The 21,331-nt window shown below is 34.2% G+C and overlaps 7 protein-coding genes and 6 pseudogenes across 13 annotated transcripts, besides 1 other annotated feature; 7 read left to right on the top strand and 6 right to left on the bottom strand.

The window, feature by feature from the left end:
* Positions 1-21,331: part of a mobile genetic element that runs on past both edges of the window.
* Positions 9-1,026, top strand: TVAGG3_0120100 (annotated as a pseudogene). Its single transcript has one exon. A coding segment is annotated over exon 1 (1,018 nt).
* TVAGG3_0120110 lies at positions 1,274-1,629 on the top strand (annotated as a pseudogene). The gene has a single exon. A coding segment is annotated over exon 1 (356 nt).
* On the bottom strand, positions 1,743-2,159 carry TVAGG3_0120120 (annotated as a pseudogene). Its single transcript has one exon. A coding segment is annotated over exon 1 (417 nt).
* On the top strand, positions 9,656-10,145 carry TVAGG3_0120130 (uncharacterized protein; the record flags this gene model as incomplete). Its single annotated transcript, XM_051223523.1, has 1 exon — positions 9,656-10,145. A coding segment is annotated over one exon (490 nt), but the record flags the coding sequence as incomplete, so codon positions are not given.
* Positions 10,460-10,891, top strand: TVAGG3_0120140 (Poxvirus D5 protein-like family; the record flags this gene model as incomplete). Its single annotated transcript, XM_051223524.1, has 1 exon — positions 10,460-10,891. One exon carries the CDS (start codon positions 10,460-10,462, stop codon positions 10,889-10,891), a length of 432 nt encoding a protein of 143 aa, XP_051108510.1.
* TVAGG3_0120150 lies at positions 10,926-11,343 on the top strand (annotated as a pseudogene). Its single transcript has one exon. A coding segment is annotated over exon 1 (418 nt).
* TVAGG3_0120160 (protein of unknown function, DUF4106 family) lies at positions 11,848-12,723 on the top strand (the record flags this gene model as incomplete). The annotated part of the gene is made up of 1 exon (XM_051223525.1): positions 11,848-12,723. One exon carries the CDS (start codon positions 11,848-11,850, stop codon positions 12,721-12,723), a length of 876 nt encoding a protein of 291 aa, XP_051108511.1.
* TVAGG3_0120170 (uncharacterized protein) lies at positions 13,210-13,629 on the bottom strand (the record flags this gene model as incomplete). Its single annotated transcript, XM_051223526.1, has 1 exon — positions 13,210-13,629. One exon carries the CDS (start codon positions 13,627-13,629, stop codon positions 13,210-13,212), a length of 420 nt encoding a protein of 139 aa, XP_051108512.1.
* On the bottom strand, positions 14,122-14,534 carry TVAGG3_0120180 (annotated as a pseudogene). The gene has a single exon. A coding segment is annotated over exon 1 (413 nt).
* Positions 15,530-16,471, bottom strand: TVAGG3_0120190 (organellar and viral DNA polymerase type B; the record flags this gene model as incomplete). Its single annotated transcript, XM_051223527.1, has 1 exon — positions 15,530-16,471. One exon carries the CDS (start codon positions 16,469-16,471, stop codon positions 15,530-15,532), a length of 942 nt encoding a protein of 313 aa, XP_051108513.1.
* Positions 16,956-17,291, bottom strand: TVAGG3_0120200 (uncharacterized protein; the record flags this gene model as incomplete). The annotated part of the gene is made up of 1 exon (XM_051223528.1): positions 16,956-17,291. One exon carries the CDS (start codon positions 17,289-17,291, stop codon positions 16,956-16,958), a length of 336 nt encoding a protein of 111 aa, XP_051108514.1.
* Positions 17,584-17,721, top strand: TVAGG3_0120210 (uncharacterized protein; the record flags this gene model as incomplete). The annotated part of the gene is made up of 1 exon (XM_051223529.1): positions 17,584-17,721. A coding segment is annotated over one exon (138 nt), but the record flags the coding sequence as incomplete, so codon positions are not given.
* On the bottom strand, positions 20,651-21,049 carry TVAGG3_0120220 (annotated as a pseudogene). Its single transcript has one exon. A coding segment is annotated over exon 1 (399 nt).

The raw sequence follows: 21,331 nt of genomic DNA on the forward strand, positions 1-21,331 counted from the left end.
TTATAAAAATGTACAGAATAGATGTTTCAGATTTTTATGACTTCCAAGCATTCAGAAATATGTGTCCATTTAGAGACTATAACAAAGCAGTCGAGAATTTGAAACGTTTAGTCATTTATGTCGACTCTGCCCCAGAATGTTATGTTATGAAAGAATGGGATGTTGTCTTTAACAAACCAAGAGCAACAATAGTGTCTGAGCAAGAATGTAGACATTAAGAAAATAAAGTCGTACAAGTTGCATGAAGATGTTAGATGCTTGGGATATCTTATTGTCAAAACTTGAAGATTTTTCAGTTCGTGGTATAAAGTTTTATACACCTTCTCCAAACTTCTATTCTATCTTCACTGGATATAAATATGAACAAGTAGAATGGAAAGAAAATATTATAGAAGCTTGGTTAGACCATGTCAAAGAAATTATATGCAATGGAAACGAAAAGGTTTATGAGTATATCTTATGTTGGTTTGCAAACATCTTACAACATCCAAGTGCTAAAAATGAAACTGCTCTCATTATAATTGGAAAACAAGGAACAGGTAAGAACACATTCTTTACAGATATTTTGTGCAAACTGTTAGAAGGTTATTCGAGCCCTAATATGACAAACTTAGAAAACATCTGCGGTAAATTTAACTCTTCAATAGAGAATATGAAACTTATAGTTTGCAATGAACTTCAAAGTATAGATACAACAAAAGTTTTGAACTCAGATGCTTTGAAGAGTCTTATAACAGATAAAGTTGGAGTTGTTGAAAGAAAATATAAAGACCAAAAGAGTTTGTGAAAATGTTGCAAACTTCATTATGGTTTCAAACAATGTTGTTCCGATGAAGTTAGAAAGTTCTGACAGAAGATATGTAGTTGTCAGAACGTCAGATTCTCATATGCAAGATACAGAATATTTTGACGACTTAGCAGAAACTTTGACATCTGACTTTTACAACCACTTGTTCTCATATTTCATGACATTAGATATTTTCTAAGTTCAATCCAAGACAAATTCCACATACCGAAGAGAGACAAACATTGTTAGAAGCAAACAAGAGTGTATATGAACTGTTCATAGATGAAACTGACTTTGTGTCATTAGATGAAAGGTCATTGTACGATTCGTATAAACAATATTGTCAAGAATATGGTTATATGGCAGCTTCTAAACGAACATTCTTGGCAAATGTCAAAAGTCTTTTAGATGTTCAGAATGGTGTATATACAAAGAAAATTTTTTATGAGTAAATTTTAAAAAAATTTTTTTTATCCGATAGAAAAGATGACGAAATATATTTCAGTAAACAAGTACATGTCAGGACTTAAAGAAGAACTAGACCCATTCACATATTTGAATGTTTACTTCTACCATTTTGAAAAGTCTTCATTCAGCAAAGTTTGGAACATCGAACCAGTTAAGTTTTGCTATTGTGACTAAAAATGGTGCGAAATTTGAAGACTTAGACATAGAAGGTTTGTTAGCAGTCAAAGAAAGTTTTGACAGAAGGTTCTCAAACCTTAAAGAAGGCAAAGCATACAAACTTGTTATACCTTATGAACCAAAGAAAGCAGACGACTATGAATATTATGAGTCTAAGATAGTTGAAGTTCAAGGTAAATTGGGTAAAAAGATTTTAGAGTCTAAGCCAGTGTTTGCCCCTAAAGAGGAAGAGAGAACATTGACATTGACCCAGAAATGTTCTAAAAATAAAATTTTATTTTTACATGTCATATCTCCCCTTCTCTGGAACTGGTTCAGGTTCTTTCTTCTCTTCTTCTACTTTCTTTTTTCTTTTCTCTTCTTCTTTTCTGGTGGAGTTATGTCAAATTTGGCGCAACCATATTTATGTAAAAGTTCTTTGTCCTTTAATAGCTCATCTATTCTGTTTTTTATTTCATCTTCAAGAACAGCGCATGTGTCTTCTTTGCATTCTAAGAAGTTTTGTTGGACTTCATCTCTCAAGAGGCGTCATCTCTGTCAACAATCTGTCATTGACAAATTTTAAGACTTCTCTGCTTAATGTTTTATGGTTCTTGTCATATTCCCAGAAACAGAACTTTAGAACAAATTCACCTTTCTTGTTTACACTATGTAAGATTTTATGGTCGACAGATGTTTTGCTGTCGAAAAGTTTGTCTCGAATATAGATAGCGAAATCGCTAGACATTTTCTAAAAGATAAAAATTTTAATTTTTCTAAAAATATGTTAGAAAAAAAGTTTGCTGACATTGACAAAAAATTTGAGAATGTTTTAAACAAGAACAAGAGGAAGTTAGAAAATGCTCAGATAAAGCCTATACATGACAAGTTCTTATTTGCTCAGAATGGTATAACAGGTCTAATTGCACCACCTGGGTCGGGTAAGACTTTCCCTTATCTTAAAAATGGCTGCACAACAACAAGAACTAGATGAGAAAACCCATTCTATGAGTTAGTAGTCATTTGTAGTACTTCTGGTCAATTTGACCAAACCGTCAATTCGTTCAAGATATTATAAAGAAGTCTAAGTTAGTATGTATAAAGGATACTGAGTTGTTAGATTGGATAAAGAGTACCAAAGAAGAGTTTTGAAGTATAAATGCTATAAATGAGTATATAAATTCTAAGTTCAAAGACCCTAATGAGGAAATGCAGAGAATATTAGAGAAGAAACACTTCAGAAACAAACAGAAAGAGATAGAATACATTTCGAAGAAATTGCAATCTTACGATTGGAAGACTTACCCTCATAGATGTCTTCTATCTTAGATGATTCGCCTCTCATCCTTTGTTAAAGAACAGAGAACAAGACATGTGTCGAATTCTTAAGAAGCTCAGACACTTTAACATCTCAGTCGTAATATGTGTACAGACAGCAAAGAGTTAAGTAAGGATGTAAAGAGAATACTTACTGACATAATACTTTCCCCGGATTGTCCGAAGACGATTTCATGGAACTTATGAAAGAGTCCATGGCAGGTAAGTTGTGACAGACATGAACTATGGGAGAAGTACAAAGTCATACAAGACCCTCATACTTCTTTCAGAATTCATATCTACGCAAACAAAGTTCAAATTGTAAAAAGTCAAGCTTGAAAAAATGTAAGTGTTTTCGTCTTAGTAAGTCTGTTGTGGTGCTGGGTCTGTCGTTCTTCTGGCTTTGGAAGGCATTCAGGAAGAGAAACGTCAGTCATCCGTTTGTGTCCTGTCGGAAGGAAGAGTTCTTCCTGTCGGAAGAAAATTTTTTTCCTGTCGGATGGAAAAATTTTTCCTGTCGGATGGAAAATTTTTTTCTTTCGGATGGAAAATTTTTTTCTGAAGTTCGACCAAAAAGTTCTCAATTTTCGAAAATTTGAATGGTTTACGGACGGACAACTGGAAAAATTTTTCCAGTTGGAAGGAAAATTTTTTTTCTGTCGGATGGAAAATTTTTTTTCTGTTGGAAGGAAGATTCTTCCTGTTGTCGGGAAAATTTTTTCCTGTTGGAAGGAAGGACTCGGAATGCCAGAAGGATTTGACGAGGCAATTTACCTAATTGAGCTACTTGAGCCATCTGAAGTCAAGCGTAAAAATAAAGAGTTCATTTTACTCTGCTTGTTTTGAAGTTGTCAAAATACTCTGTTATTTTTTCTTTCAGTAGCGTAAGTCTTCTTTGAAGGTAAGAATTGTACAACCTTTCATATCATAGTGTGTTTGAGGTAACGTATCTTGAACTATTTGTTTCACATCTTCATTCGGTGTCATTGAAATCGGTAAGTTTTCGCGATAGAACCAATTTCTGTCAGATTTGTAAATCTTAGCAAGGTCGTAAAAGCTTTTGTTGTTTCTTCTGACTAAATGCAACATAACCATATCTCTGTCTTCTTCATTTTCCATCTCTTCAGTATAAATCATATACTTATAGTTCTTTTCCTTTCCTTTTGGTACCGAACGTGGTATTCTTTTCTGAATGCTTTTGTCTTTTGCTTCAATGACTTCATCTTTTGCATGAAGTTTCTTTTCCATCTCTTCACGTTCTTGTCTATGAATTTCGTCTATGGTCTAACATTTGTAGATTTGTTCGGTGGAAGTTTCTATATATCCCATTTGTGCCATATAATATTCCCAGACTCAAAGATTATATGCAATGACTTCGACAACTATATGGACCGTCTCAAACATATTCCAGACACAAACAAAATATTGAAAGAGTTAAAAGAAAAGATACCTATAGGTAAGATGGAACGTATACCATTAGATAAGAAAAATACTGTCAGAGAGGTTTTGAAAAAGGCAGAGTATATTGACTGGGATAGTATATCTGCTAGACTATTATATAGTGGTGCTATAAGAGTTCATGACATTGAAACACTTATGTCAAAAGTTTTATATCTTAACTATACAAATGTTTTCAAAGAGAACATAGAAAAATATATTGAGGGTATAGAGTTTGTGAGATGTCATTGGACAGAGTTGTATGAAAAATATAAAGACAAGGAAAATGTTTCTTTATAGTGGACCGCCGTTCTATAACACATGGGATTTTCAATACCAAGTAGACTGGACTTTGAGAGACTCTTTAGAAACTTTAGACGTTTTACATAACCATCCATGCTTTTACTTTACATCCGATAAAAGTGGTTTGGAAAGTGTCATGAGATGGTTAGAGGACATACATGACTATGAGTTTAGATACGATAAGATAGAATATGAGAGAGGTCCTATAAACTGGAGAAAGTGTCATAACAAAGAAATTTTACTAGTAAGTAAATGTGGTTTGAAATAGGACTACTTGTTTTAGGTTTTTTCCATTGTGTCATTTACTTATTTGACGTGGCAGAAAGATATAGAGAATATGAAGATGAACCAATGCCTGCAAATGTTCAGTATATGTACTCGTAAGAGATATTTTTATCTAATATTAAATGGACGCACAGAACTTAGCGAATGCACAGCAACCTGGACAACCAAACCCAGAGAATATTCCAAATGAAGTTAGAATACAAACTGCAATGGCAAACTATGGTCAAGTGCCAACAGATGTACAAATGCAAACTGCCATGTCAAATGACGCTGCGTTAGGTTTGCCACCATGGTATGCAAATATGAGATGGAAAGAGTTTTATACAAACCCCGAAGTGGGATATAAACAACTCTATGCAGATGACGCGAACACAGGAGTTGACCCAGAGTATGTTTTCTACCAGAGGAGAAATAGAATGTATGAGCTCCAGTTAAAGAATGCTATGGAACTCAGAAGGAAACGTAAGAGACTAGGTGGACATTAGATTTTTACATATAGTAAAATGGGTTTCTTCAGTAAGATAGGAAACTTCTTTCGAAATGTTGGAAGAGGTATATGGAATGGAATAAAAAACCGTAGGAAGAGGAATTTGGAACGGAGTCAAAAATATTGGTAAAAGAGTAGGTCAGTTCGTTGGTATTATACCTAAAGACCCTGAACCAGAAGAACAAGCTCCTGTTATACAACAGCCTGAACCTGCACCACAGTCTAGTTGGCAACCAAATCCAACACCTCAACCGTATTAAAAAATTATATTTTTACCGTTCGATAGTAGTTGTATATGAAACTAAGTTCTAAGTAAAACGCATGGTATAATGGAATTATTTTCTTTTTCTTCCATCTGTAGTAAACCATACTTGAAAGTCTGAAATACTTCCACTTGATGTTGCAAACTTCAATTAGGTTTCAAAAACAATGTTGTTCCGATGAAGTTAGAAAGTTCTGACAGAAGATATGTAGTTGTCAGAACGTCAGATTCTCATATGCAGATACAGAATATTTTGAACGACTTAGCAGAAACTTTGACATCTGACTTTTACAACCACTTGTTCTATATTTCATGACATTAGATATTTCTAAGTTCAATCCAGACAAATTCCACATACCGAAGAGAGACAAACATTGTTAGAAGCAAACAAGAGTGTATATGAACTGTTCATAGATGAAACTGACTTTGTGTCATTAGATGAAAGGTCATTGTACGATTCGTATAAACAATATTGGTCAAGAATATGGTTTATATGGCAGCTTCTAAAACGAACATTCTTGGCAAATGTCAAAAGTCTTTTAGATGTTCAGAATGGTGTATATACAAAGAAAATTTTTTATGAGTAATATTTAAAAAATTTTTTTATCCGATAGAAAAGATGTACGAAATATATTTCAGTAAAAAGTATGTCAGGACTTAAAGAAGAACTAGACCCATTCACATATTTGAATGTTACTTCTACCATTTTGAAAAGTCTTCATTCAGCAAAGTTTGGAACATCGAACCAGTTTAAGTTTGCTATTGTGACTAAAAATGGTGCGAAATTGTGAAGACTTAGACATAGAAGGTTTGTTAGCAGTCAAGAGAAGTTTTGACAGAAGGTTCTCAAACCTTAAAGAAGGCAAAGCAAACAAACTTGTTATACCTTATGACCAAAGAAAGCAGACGACTATGAATATTATGAGTCTAGAGATAGTTGAAGTTCAAGGTAAATTGGGTAAAAAGATTTTAGAGTCTAAGCAGTGTTTGCCCCTAAAGAGGAAGAGAACATTGACATTGACCACAGAAATGTCTAAAAAAAATAAAATTTTATTTTTACATGTCATATCTCCCCTTCTCTGGAACTGTTCAGGTTCTTTTCTTCTCTTCTCTACTTTCTTTCTTTCTTTTCTCTCTTCTTTTTCTGGTGGAGTTATGTCAAATTTGGCGCAACCATATTATGTAAAAGTTCTTTGTCCTTTAATAGCTCATCTATTCTGTTTTTTATTTCATCTTCAAGAACAGCGCATGTGTCTTCTTTGCATTCTAAGAAGTTTTGTTGACTTATCTCTCAAGAGGCGTCATCTCTGTCAACAAGTCTGTCATTGACAAATTTTAAGACTTTCTCTGCTTAATGTTTTATGTTCTTGTCATATTCCCAGAAACAGAACTTTAGAACAAATTCACCTTTCTTGTTTACACTATGTAAGATTTTATGGCCGACAGATGTTTTGCTGTCGAAAAGTTTGTCTCGAATATAGATAGCGAAATCGCTAGAACATTTTCTAAAAGAATAAAAATTTAATTTTTCTAAAAATATGTTAGAAAAAAAGTTGCTGACATTGACAAAAAATTTGAGAATGTTTTAAACAGAACAAAGGAAGTTAGAAAATGCTCAGATAAAGCCTATACATGACAAGTTCTTATTTGCTCAGAATGGTATAACAGGTCTAATTGCACCACGTGGGTGGTAAGACTTTCACTTATCTTAAAATGGCTGCACAACACAAGAACATAGATGAGAAGAACCATTCTATGAGTTAGTAGTCATTTGTAGTACTTCTGGTCAATTTTGACCAACCGTCAATTCGTTCAAAGATATTATAAGAAGTCTAAGTTAGTATGTATAAAGGATACTGAGTGTTTAGATTGGATAAAGAACCAAAAGAAGAGTTTTGAAGTATAATGCTATAAATGAGTATATAAAATTCTAAGTTCAAAGACCCTAATGAGGAAATGCAGAGAATATTAGAGAAAAACACTCAGAAACAAACAGAAGAGATAGAATACATTTCGAAGAAATTGCAATCTTACGATTGAAGACTTACCCTCAATAAGATGTCTTCTATTTAGATTGATTTCGCCTCTCATCCTTTGTTAAAGACAGAGAACAAGACATGGTCGAATTTTTAAGAAGCTCAGACACTTTAACATCTCAGTCGTAATATGTGTACAGACAGCAAAGAGTTTAAGTAAGGATGTAAAGAGAATACTACTGACATAAATCTTTTCCCGGTTGTCCGAAGACGATTTCATGGAACTTATGAAAGAGTCCATGGCAGGTAAGTTTGACAGACATGACTATGGGAGAAGTACAACAAGTCATACAAGACCCTCATACTTCTTTCAGATTCATATCTACGCAAACAAAGTTCAAATTGTAAAAAGTCAAGCTGAAAAATGTAAGTGTTTCGTCTTAGTAAGTCTGTTGTGGTGCTGGGTCCTGTCGGTTCTTGCTGGCTTTGGAATGGGTGAGGCATTTACCTTTAGAAATATCTGTAAGTTTTGTTGTTATATTTTTGGTCAACGTCAAGAACTTTCACCATCTCGGTTATACCAACTTTCTTTGCTTTATGAAAATATTTAGGTTCAGCAAAGACTGCTATTCTATAACATTTTCATTGTTTGTGTAAAGAACTATTCTGTCAATGTATTTGTATTGTTTGTGAGTATAAACCTTGTTTTGCTTCAATTCGAAGAGATATCTCGAATACGTCCATCTTTTTATTCGAAGTAAAATGTCATTTCCGAAAAATAGAAGCGTAAGTGTTTCAAAAGGTTTAATGGCGGTGGCAGATGTGAAGTTAAATTCACCAACTCAAACAAACAGTCAAAGTGTTATTGTCAATGTCAAAGACAGAGATGTTGAAATGGGGAAACCATACGAAGACGAGAATGGTATAACAATTGTTCCTGTAAAGAACCAACATATCCTGAAGTTAGCAGAGACTTAAGTTCTGTTGCAGATATTCGAAACGACTACCAACAACTGAAAGACAAACTTCAAACTCAGGAGAAGATTTGTCAAGCTTTAAGTATAATGTTAAACTTGGTCGAACACAACCTGTAAAAGTGAACTCATATGTCATTGCACCTCATGAAGTTTTGAAAGAACTATTGAAACTTTTGACAGAGGCAGACGATATAAACATCAAAGAAATAGAACCCGACATTAGTTGCTGTGGTGTTTCATATAATGCCATTGACAAGATATACGTTATGAAAGGAGGTGAAACGTTGAACTTAAAATATAGTTTCCCAGACGTTATAAAAATATTGATGCGACCACAACATTTCATTAAAATTTATTTGTAAGTAAATGGCAGAAGACATAATGGTTTATACTATTACGACTAAAAACCCTGAGTCATATAATTCTATAACAACAAACTTACAAAGTCCTCAAGGACGATATTGTAAACTAACCTTAAACACAATGACGACTAAAGCCTGTTTTGCTCTTTTGACACCAGAAGACTTTATTGTTGTGAATGGTAAAAAATACTCCTTTGAAGATACTTACTCAGATATACCACCAACAGGTTTTGTTGACTTATTTAATACTTTACGTACGAGTGTAACATGTGCGCAACTAGAGCAGGTTTCATTATGTTTGGATGTCCGACTGAGTTTAGTATAAACGATATGAGCTATAATACAAAACTTATTTCTGGTTTTTACTACCAACAGTTTCCTATAACAGGAAAAGGTGTCATACAAGGAATGTCTATTCCATTGACATTAAGCACACCAATCTTATATATTGTTTCAAACTTAGGTTCAAAGTGTTATTCGAATGTCGACAGAAACAATTATGACCAAAAGCTACTTATGCGTATAAACAATACTTTCTCTGTGTTTTGCCTATTGTTCATTCGAATGCAGAATTTTCAACCTTAGTGAACTCAAACACTTTGGCAAGTATAACGTTGACATTAGTTGACGCAAACTTTGTTCCTGTAAAACTTTTATGTCCTATGTATTTGTCAATGACGCCAGAAAGTTTCGAATTGGAAGATGCAACTGGTGAAAGTATTGTATTACAAGAACAACTTCAACAACAAATAGCTCAAGAACAACAAATGCAACAAATGGAAAAAATGCAACAACAAAGTCAAGAATAAAAAAATATTATTTTTTTATTTTTATAAAAATGTACAGAATAGATGTTTCAGATTTTTATGACTTCCAAGCATTCAGAAATATGTGTCCATTTAGAGACTATAACAAAGCAGTCGAGAATTTGAAACGTTTAGTCATTTATGTCGACTCTGCCCCAGAATGTTATGTTATGAAAGAATGGGATGTTGTCTTTAACAAACCAAGAGCAACAATAGTGTCTGAGCAAGAATGTAGACAGAAACTTAAGAAAATAAAAGTCGTACAAGTTGGCATGAAGATGTTAGATGCTTGGGATATCTTATTGTCAAAACTTGAAGATTTTTCAGTTCGTGGTATAAAGTTTTATACACCTTCTCCAAACTTCTATTCTATCTTCACTGGATATAAATATGAACAAGTAGAATGGAAAGAAAATATTATAGAAGCTTGGTTAGACCATGTCAAAGAAATTATATGCAATGGAAACGAAAAGGTTTATGAGTATATCTTATGTTGGTTTGCAAACATCTTACAACATCCAAGTGCTAAAAATGAAACTGCTCTCATTATAATTGGAAAACAAGGAACAGGTAAGAACACATTCTTTACAGATATTTTGTGCAAACTGTTAGAAGGTTATTCGAGCCCTAATATGACAAACTTAGAAAACATCTGCGGTAAATTTAACTCTTCAATAGAGAATATGAAACTTATAGTTTGCAATGAACTTCAAAGTATAGATACAACAAAAGTTTTGAACTCAGATGCTTTGAAGAGTCTTATAACAGATAAAGTTGGAGTTGTTGAAAGAAAATATAAAGACCAAAGAGTTTGTGAAAATGTTGCAAACTTCATTATGGTTTCAAACAATGTTGTTCCGATGAAGTTAGAAAGTTCTGACAGAAGATATGTAGTTGTCAGAACGTCAGATTCTCATATGCAAGATACAGAATATTTTGACGACTTAGCAGAAACTTTGACATCTGACTTTTACAACCACTTGTTCTCATATTTCATGACATTAGATATTTCTAAGTTCAATCCAAGACAAATTCCACATACCGAAGAGAGACAAACATTGTTAGAAGCAAACAAGAGTGTATATGAACTGTTCATAGATGAAACTGACTTTGTGTCATTAGATGAAAGGTCATTGTACGATTCGTATAAACAATATTGTCAAGAATATGGTTATATGGCAGCTTCTAAACGAACATTCTTGGCAAATGTCAAAAGTCTTTTAGATGTTCAGAATGGTGTATATACAAAGAAAATTTTTTATGAGTAAATTTTAAAAAAATTTTTTTTATCCGATAGAAAAGATGACGAAATATATTTCAGTAAACAAGTACATGTCAGGACTTAAAGAAGAACTAGACCCATTCACATATTTAATGTTTACTTCTACCATTTTGAAAAGTCTTCATTCAGCAAAGTTTGGAACATCGAACCAGTTAAGTTTGCTATTGTGACTAAAAATGGTGCGAAATTTGAAGACTTAGACATAGAAGGTTGTTAGCAGTCAAAGAAAGTTTTGACAGAAGGTTCTCAAACCTTAAAGAAGGCAAAGCATACAAACTTGTTATACCTTATGAACCAAAGAAAGCAGACGACTATGAATATTATGAGTCTAAGATAGTTGAAGTTCAAGGTAAATTGGGTAAAAAGATTTTAGAGTCTAAGCCAGTGTTTGCCCCTAAAGAGGAAGAGAACATTGACATTGACCCAGAAATGTTCTAAAAATAAAATTTTATTTTTACATGTCATATCTCCTTCTCTGGAACTGTTTCAGGTTCTTTTCTTCTCTTCTTCTACTTTCTTTTCTTTCTTTTCTCTCTTCTTCTTTTCTGGTGGAGTTATGTCAAATTTGGCGCAACCATATTTATGTAAAAGTTCTTTGTCCTTTAATAGCTCATCTATTCTGTTTTTTATTTCATCTTCAAGAACAGCGCATGTGTCTTCTTTGCATTCTAAGAAGTTTTGTTGGACTTCATCTCTCCAAGAGGCGTCATCTCTGTCAACAAGTCTGTCATTGACAAATTTTAAGACTTCTCTGCTTAATGTTTTATGGTTCTTGTCATATTCCCAGAAACAGAACTTTAGAACAAATTCACCTTTCTTGTTTACACTATGTAAGATTTTATGGTCGACAGATGTTTTGCTGTCGAAAAGTTTGTCTCGAATATAGATAGCGAAATCGCTAGACATTTTCTAAAAGATAAAAATTTTAATTTTTCTAAAAATATGTTAGAAAAAAAGTTTGCTGACATTGACAAAAAATTTGAGAATGTTTTAAACAAGAACAAGAGGAAGTTAGAAAATGCTCAGATAAAGCCTATACATGACAAGTTCTTATTTGCTCAGAATGGTATAACAGGTCTAATTGCACCACCTGGGTCGGGTAAGACTTTCACTTATCTTAAAATGGCTGCACAACAACAAGAACTAGATGAGAAGAACCCATTCTATGAGTTAGTAGTCATTTGTAGTACTTCTGGTCAATTTGACCAAACCGTCAATTCGTTCAAAGATATTATAAAGAAGTCTAAGTTAGTATGTATAAAGGATACTGAGTTGTTAGATTGGATAAAGAAGTACCAAAGAAGAGTTTTGAAGTATAATGCTATAAATGAGTATATAAATTCTAAGTTCAAAGACCCTAATGAGGAAATGCAGAGAATATTAGAGAAGAAACACTTCAGAAACAAACAGAAAGAGATAGAATACATTTCGAAGAAATTGCAATCTTACGATTGGAAGACTTACCCTCATAGATGTCTTCTTATCTTAGATGATTTCGCCTCTCATCCTTTGTTAAAGAACAGAGAACAAGACATGTGTCGAATTCTTAAGAAGCTCAGACACTTTAACATCTCAGTCGTAATATGTGTACAGACAGCAAAGAGTTTAAGTAAGGATGTAAAGAGAATACTTACTGACATAATACTTTTCCCCGGATTGTCCGAAGACGATTTCATGGAACTTATGAAAGAGTCCATGGCAGGTAAGTTTGACAGACATGAACTATGGGAGAAGTACAAAGTCATACAAGACCCTCATACTTCTTTCAGAATTCATATCTACGCAAACAAAGTTCAAATTGTAAAAAGTCAAGCTTGAAAAATGTAAGTGTTTCGTCTTAGTAAGTCTGTTGTGGTGCTGGGTCTGTCGGTTCTTCTGGCTTTGGAAGGCATTCAGGAAGAGGAACGTCAGTCATCCGTTTGTGTCCTGTCGGAAGGAAGAGTTCTTCCTGTCGGAAGGAAAATTTTTTCCTGTCGGATGGAAAAATTTTTCCTGTCGGATGGAAAATTTTTTTCTGTCGGATGGAAAATTTTTTTCTGAAGTTCGACCAAAAAGTTCTCAATTTTCGAAAATTTGAATGGTTTACGGACGGACAACTGGAAAAATTTTTCCAGTTGGAAGGAAAATTTTTTTCTGTCGGATGGAAAATTTTTTTCTGTTGGAAGGAAGAGTTCTTCCTGTTGTCGGGAAAATTTTTTCCTGTTGGAAGGAAGGACTCGGAATGCCAGAAGGATTTGACGAGGCAATTTACCTAATTGAGCTACTTGAGCCATCTGAAGTCAAGCGTAAAAATAAAGAGTTCATTTACTCTGCTTGTTTGAAGTTGTCAAAATACTCTGTTATTTTTTCTTTCAGTAGCGGTAAGTCTTCTTTGAAGGTAAGAATTGTACAACCTTTCATATCATAGTGTGTTTGAGGTAACGTATCTTGAACTATTTGTTTCACATCTTCATTCGGTGTCATTGAAATCGGTAAGTTTTCGCGATAGAACCAATTTCTGTCAGATTTGTAAATCTTAGCAAGGTCGTAAAAGCTTTTGTTGTTTCTTCTGACTAAATGCAACATAACCATATCTCTGTCTTCTTCATTTTCCATCTCTTCAGTATAAATCATATACTTATAGTTCTTTTCCTTTCCTTTTGGTACCGAACGTGGTATTCTTTTCTGAATGCTTTTGTCTTTTGCTTCAATGACTTCATCTTTTGCATGAAGTTTCTTTTCCATCTCTTCACGTTCTTGTCTATGAATTTCGTCAAGAAGTCTGTAAATATACCAAGCATAACGAGGCGAAGCCCACATTGCAACAGCATTTACAAGAAGTCTATGTACATAATATCCTCTTAAACCATTTGGCAATTTTTCACGATTTTCATAGAGTTTTGGCGACCCCGAAGGAAGTCGGACTCGCTGTGCTTCGCTCAAAAGTTCTTGTGTGCTTTGGTTCCTAAACCAGTCTTGTGGTTTCTTAGTGTCTGGAGCATAACATGCTGTCAAAATACTTTGCATTTGGTACATATCGTCTTTGACCGAACGAATGAGACGGAGTTGTTTGTTAAACTGAACCCACTCATATCTTCATTATAGCTTCATGGACTATAACTGTTGTTGTTCTCGGTTGTTGACATATCTGTCTTTACATACAAAATAAAAAAATAAATAAAAATAAAAAATAACTTTATTTTTTCTGACTTCACACAAAGACCAAAAATAAACGCTTTACATGTATTTTTTCAGCAACTTCGTCAAACAATTTTATAAGCTTTATCTATCTCATCTACTTCAAACGTTTCTTTACCTTTTATGGGAGCACCATACATTTTCTCAAACTTTTCAAGTAGTTCTGTTTCAGCAGCTCTCATATCATTAACAAACACAACCTTGACTCTATTGACTGTACTGTCATATCTTTGAGTTATATTATATGTCCTTCCTATCTTATATCTTTTTGTGTTGAAGTCCTTCGGTTTCTGAACGATGTAAAGTAAGCCTTCACTGCAACGTTCTGAGTCGAATAAACCATATGTTATGAAGTTATATCCAACAACTGGGTCTAACCATAACAAAACTATTGGTATAAGACTTTTGTCGATGAGATATGCTGTAGTTCCATAGAATCTTACCGATATCATAAGCTCAGGATTTCTTGTCAAAATTTTCTGAGTAGAAGCAATTCTAACCCAGTCGTTTGGTCTCTTTCCAGATGGAGATAAAATGTCTGACAAAGAATATTTGTTGTATTTCTTTGAGTATCTTACGTTTAAATCACCTATTCTAACCACTTTGGTGTCATTGTCTATCTTTCTAACTGTTTCAAACTCAATGTTTGTCATTTTCTGTTCTTACATACAAAATAAAAAAATAAATAAAAATAAAACTAATTTTATTTTTTCAAACCAGGAGCCAAATTCTTCACTGTTTTCATAGAGTTTTATGCAAGACCAGGTTTTTTTCCCTACTCGCTGTTCTTCACGATTTTCATAGAGTTTTGACGACCAGGTTTTTTTCCCTACTCGCTGTTCTTCACGATTTTCATGAGTTTTAGGCGACTACGGTTTCTTCCCTACTCGCTGTTCTTCACGATTTTCATGAGTTTTAGGCGACTACGGTTTCTTCCCTACTCGCTGTTCTTCACGATTTTCATGAGTTTTAGGCGACTACGGTTTCTTCCCTACTCGCTGTTCTTCACGATTTTCATGAGTTTTAGGCGACTACGGTTTTTCCCTACTCGCTGTTCTTCACGATTTTCATGAGTTTTAGGCAAGACCGAAAAAAGTCGGTCTAGAGAAATTTCACGATTTTCATACGGAATCTCTTCTCTCGGTTTTCCGAGGGAAGCAATCTTATGCCATTTTACTCAGAATTTTGGTCATTTTTCAATAAAAATAATGTTTAGGGTAGAAGGTTAGATCTAACCTCATTTCTAACCTCTTTTCTACCCCAGTTATTTTATAAGCGTTTTACATGGTAAACGTTATTTTTAAAATTTTGTGAAAACTCAACGGTTTGACACATGCCCTAAAAATTATTTTACTCAGAATTTTGTTGCTGAATTCAGCAAAAATAATGTTTAGGGTAGAAGGTTAGATCTAACCTCTTTTCTAACCTCTTTTCTACCCCAGTTATTTTATAAGCGTTTTACATGGTAAACGTTATGAATTCGTGAGACTCTAAACAGTTTCGTAGCTTCTATTTCTTCTGTCAGTACATCGAATGTTTTAACGATACCGAAAGTTTCTTTATACTTCTTCTTGACGTCAGATAGAAGGAAATCGTCAGCAGTTGGATAGTTTTTGTTCAGAAATGCTAACATGTCCATTTTATCTTCTGCTGGCTTTTCTGCTTCTTTCTTTAAGTCTGCATAGTCGTTTCTCATTCTTTCTATCTCTTTGACGGAGTAGTTATATTTCCTCATTGCTGCTTTACATTTAGAACATTGTGGGTTCATTTTTGCGTTATATTCTGAAACCTTACCTGCTAAAACAACTAAAGCGTCAATGGCTTTCTTTAAATCTGAAGCAGTTGGTTTTATCTGTTCATTCCATACCTTACCTCTTCTATCTTTATCTCTTATTTCCCAAACACATTTTGCAGCTAATGAAACAAAGTTGTCGTAGGTCTTAAACTCAACCGATTTATATATGTCAGAAACATTCTTATATACCATGTCGCAATCTTTGTCCATAACCTTATGGTTGCAATGAAAACCAAGGAATTCATAGTTTACCTTTCGTATGAACTTCTTTATTTCTACCGAGTCAGTTGCTTTGACTTCAATTTCGTCGAATTCAGGAATGGTTAGTTTTTGTTGCTGAATTTCAGGTAGTTTAGGTAAATGGTCAATAATGTCCTGCATGTCATAAAGATACTGTTCATTTGTTTCATCTTTCGCACTACAGTCTAAATTACTTGTTAAAAGTTCTTGCTTTATCTTCTGGATTTTTGTTTCGAAAGTATATGAAGAAGGAATGAAGTTTTTCATCTCTACTAACATTGACGTAGGATTCATAACTAACGAGTTTGGTGCTGTTGTTGTTTGAATTGTTGTTGTGCCGATTGTTGAAATCATATCTTTTATACAAAATAAAAAAAATATTTTATAAAAACTAACTTTATTTTTTATTTCGGGAAAATTCATGAGGTTAGAAAAGAGGTTAGAAATGAGGTTAGATCTAACCTTCTACCCTAAACATTATTTTTTGGTCATTTACGCTCATGACGAAGAAGTCTTGACAAAACATTTACGAAGAAGTCTTGACAAAGCATGTACGAAGAAGTCTTGACAAAACATTTACGAAGAAGTCTTGACAAAGCATGTACGAAGAAGTCTTGACAAAACATTTACGATGAAATCATGAAAATTCATGAGGTTAGAAAAGAGGTTAGAAAAGAGGTTAGATCTAACCTTCTACCCTAAATTATATTTTTTGGTCATTTACGCTCATTACGAAGAAGTTTGACAAAACATTTACGATGAAATCATGACAAAACATGTACGATGAAATCATGACAAATTCAAGAGGTTAGAAAACAGGTTAGAAAAGAGGTTAGATCTAACCTTCTACCCTAAACATTATTTTTTGGTCCGGGAACAACTTTCTCTCAATTGGAGCTGTAGCATAATCTTTGCGTAAACGGTTCAGACCTTCTTCGAACTCTTGGTCTCTCTTCGATTTGTATTGAGATTGGAATTGCTGGAACATCCAAGGGTTGGGGAAGTAAGGCATAGGCTGAGGAGGAGGGTAGTTCGGGAAGCCTTGTGGTGGGTAGTAACCTTGAGGTGGAAATTGGTAGAAATTCGGAGGTACTTGCTGGAACTGAGGTGCAGGGGCTGGTTCTTTAGGTTCTTCTGGCTTTGGAAGGCATTCAGAAAGAGGGACGTCGGACATTCGTTTGTGTCCTGTCGGAAGGAAAAACTTTTCCTGTCGGAAGGAAAAACTTTTCCTGTCGGAAGGAAGAACTTTTTCTGTCGGAAGGAAGAACTTTTTCTGTCGGAAGGAAGAACTTTTTCTGTTGGAAGGAAAAACTTTTTCTGAAGTTCGACCAAAAAGTTCTCAATTTTCGAAAATTTGAATGGTTTACGGACGGACAACTGGAAGAGTTCTTCCTGTCGGAAGGAAAAATTTTCCCTTTGTCCGGAAAATTTTTTTCCAGTTGTCGGGAAAAATATTTTCCTGTCGGATGGAAGGACTCGGAATGCCAGAAGGATTTGACGAGGCAATTTACCTTATAGAGATAAATGAAGTTGTTAAGCAGTACTTGCGCAAGGTCATGAAGCCCAAGGTCAAGTTCACCGCTATTTCTGGAAGGGCTGCCTTGAATCTCGAGACTTCGACTGGAATTCCAATTGAGGTACCAGAAAACACTCCTTTCGACGACATAAAGGACGCCAAAAGAGAAGCTCTTGTTAAGTTCCTAAACAAACGTCCTTGGATAAAAATACCAACAAGGAGAACCCCTACCCCATATGAAATTGGCAATTCAGTCTCTCCTTCACTTCTCGGGTCAACCATTCTACATAACCTGTGAAGGCGACATCCAACCAGTTCAGTAAACATCTCATTTTAACTCACTTTTTTATGTTTTTTTGTGAAAGTGTCAAAAATAAATTGTTTTCATGAAAATTCAAGAGGGTAGAAAAGAGGTTAGAAAAGAGGTTAGATCTAACCTTCTACCCTAAACATTATTTTTCAATACTTTTCAGCACTTTTCCGTAGTTATATATGAAAGACAATTCGAGATAAAAGTCATAGTACAATGGAATAATATGTTGCACACCATTTGTTGTGAACCAAACTTGAAAGTCAGAGAAAACTGTTACTAGGTGGTTCGTAGAATTTAGAAGCAAAGTCATAAAAGTCCTTACCAATACATAGAAAACTATTGTTGCTTGAACTGAAACTTGCATGACACATAACATTTTGAGGGTCAAACACGTTTCTATAAACTGTCAAATCTGCTGGTGAAGTATAAATTTGAAATGGACCATCTGGTGGTAATGGTTCGTTCTGGTTTAGTAACGAAGAAATTGTGCCCAAGAACGTTTGTCTACTTCCAAAATAAAAACTGTGTATCTCTTGGAGGGTTAATTTCAATCCTTTGAAATGAAACGGTGGAGTTCATCTTGTCATATTCTAGTTTCAGATAGTATGTTCCATTTAGTAAAGAGTCGTATTTTTCTTGAAATTCCCAATAATATTTGTTCATTTGAGTTTGAAAGTCATTTAGAGTTTTCTCAAGACTTTCGTCTGAACGAACTGTAAAGATTCTCATTTCGTCAAATTTGTCTATTAGACCATCATGACCTTTATACTGCCCATGAAAATATACTGCGAACATAAATGCGTTAGTTCTATTTGAAAACAAAACTCTTCTAATCCTATTGCCTTTGCATCTGAAGGACTTTGAAGCCAACGAATTGGATAGTCAAAACCTGTATGCTCGGGATGAAATTTCTTCATCTGATATTGCCCTACCAGCATTTGTAAAGATATAGTCTAACGGTTTTTGTATCTGTACTTTGTTCTTTGTTTTTCAACCTGAAGCATTTAATATATGTAAAAATATATTGTTTTAAAATGGTATGCCATATAGCTTCTTGAATTTGTTAAGAAGTATTTGAACTTTTTTTCCATCTGTATCTCTAGTGTTTACATAAGCATAGCCCGCCTTAGTAAAATATATTGTAATTTTCCTATAGTTTACGCCGGTATAAAAGTAGAAAGAGTCTTGTTCTTCGCTATAGTAGTAAAACTCAAACGTATGCTTCCATAGTCTGTAATTTCAATTGTTTCATCGTCTAGTTCGTCGACAAATTCGAATACAATATCTCTAAATTTGCCTTTGTTCTTATTGTTTTCAGAACGAGTGACCCAACGTAAGTTTTCAAGTCTTTTCGTTTCTTATACGGTTTATATGGTCTACAAAAGGTAAATTGTTAGGATTCAGTATAAAATGAGTTGCAATGACAACATGTTTAAGATAGTCTTTTCCACCCATACTAACTATAGCATATCCGTCATTTCGCTCCCGTTCGCTTAAAACTCTTTTTGTCTTTTTGTTTCTGACTTCAAATGACTCACAACAGTGAATTTCATATTTCTCATCTAACAAACAAGTTTCCCAACGGTCTTCTCCAACAAACTCAGCGTACATTTCAAATAAAATAAAAAAATGTCACTTTTTAAAAATAAATTTTTACTTCATGCAATGTTTAACACATCGAAAGGCATGTCCATAAGACGTTCTTCTTCTAACCTCTCTAGTCTGTTTGGATAATTGGCATGTGCTGTTTCCAAATCCATTTCGTAGCGAAGACCAGACAATTTGTCATAGACTTTTATGGGTCTTCCCTTCCTATATTTAAAATTCTTCGAAACTCTCCACCATATCTTTGTAACTCTGCTTTTATTTCTAGCAGACTTTCTATCCATTCTATATGGGGGCATTTTTATAAAAATAAAAAAATGTTTTTTTCTTTACTTTACATAACCGCCTGCTGCATAAGTCTTTGACGCCAACCCATACCAGCTAATGAAGGTTGACTTGGTTTAGTTTCCAAACTAAACTTTGGTTTTGGTTTATCTTCAGTTTTTGGTTTTTCTTCTTCTATCGGTTTTTCGTCACTTTTCGGTTCCTCTGACTGTACCACACCTGCAGGAACAGTTGTGTTGTCAACATCTTCATAATATCATATGCCATTTGTTTTTTGTTTTCCTTTCAACTTTTTGTGTTTGTTGTAAGTTTAGAATATTTCGACTCTAAGTCAATGAGATGTTCTATAATGAACTGTTGGTCAGTGAAGTAAACTTTTCCATCTGTTGTCTCGAAAGCTCCTTCAGACTTCAATATTTTATTTGTGAGAGTCTGTTTTTTTTTGAGATACTAGCCGTTCCATTTCTATGAAAAGTGACTTTGTAGTTAGGGTTTGCATTTCCAGACTGGCACTTTCTATTATTGAATTTTTCTCTTCATCTGTAAGTTCTTTGACAGGTTTTGACAATGGTTCTGAACTTTTTGTTTGTGGTGTCAATCTACCGTTTCAACTTCTTCGGTCATTTCATCTCAGTAAAAATTTTAGTTTGGTTTGTTTTCAACTGTGTGTTTAGGTTTTTTAAGTCGGTCTAAAACTTCCTGAGGTATAGGAAGAACTTGACAAACACGTGGTGTAACTGCTGGAAGTCGACAAATCCATCTTGAACCCATTTGTCTCAATGCTGTATTGTTCATTTCATCTCAGTAAAAAATTTTACATTCCCCACGTTTGAGGTGGTTGTGGTTGGTTATTGTTTACCCACTGTTGTGCATGGTTATATCTCTGTTAAAGAATCTTTCACCTTGGTCCATATAGTGTCCTGCTTGGTTATAGTAGTCATTTGCTTTGTTATAATAGTTTCCTGCTTGTTTTCCTACATTGTCCATCCATCCTTGAACTTTCTCTTGTTTCAGGATTTGGAATAAGATTTGCTGCATCTCGTGCTACATCCCAACCTTTCTGTACAGTTTGTATAATAGGTTGTGCTTTCTCTTTCAGTATACCTAATGTACTCAAAATCTTCCTTCCAATTCCAAATGCACCTCTGGCTATTGTTCCCACTGCGGGTAAAAATCTGGATGCAACTCCTGCTAATGCGCCAAATAAACCCATTTCTTATGGGTTAAAAAAATGACGAATCCAAACAAGGACCCCTATGTTTCTAAGGCAACAAAGAAGCACTCATGATAAAAATCTTTAGTTCAACACCAAATGCTTGGTTTATGGATATCTTGGAAAACATTCCGAGGTATAGAGAAGATGGACCTCCATAACTGGTTAATATTTGTTGGTCAAAACACAAGATACTGTGAAGCCATACCATTATGGTCCAAAAATATTTTAGATGTGAAAACTGCTTTGACAATATTCGTTGACAAATACCATCCAACAAAA

The sequence above is a fragment of the Trichomonas vaginalis genome, chromosome IV (genome assembly GCF_026262505.1).
Source record: "Trichomonas vaginalis G3 chromosome IV, whole genome shotgun sequence".
Lineage (NCBI taxonomy): Eukaryota > Parabasalia > Trichomonadida > Trichomonadidae > Trichomonas > Trichomonas vaginalis.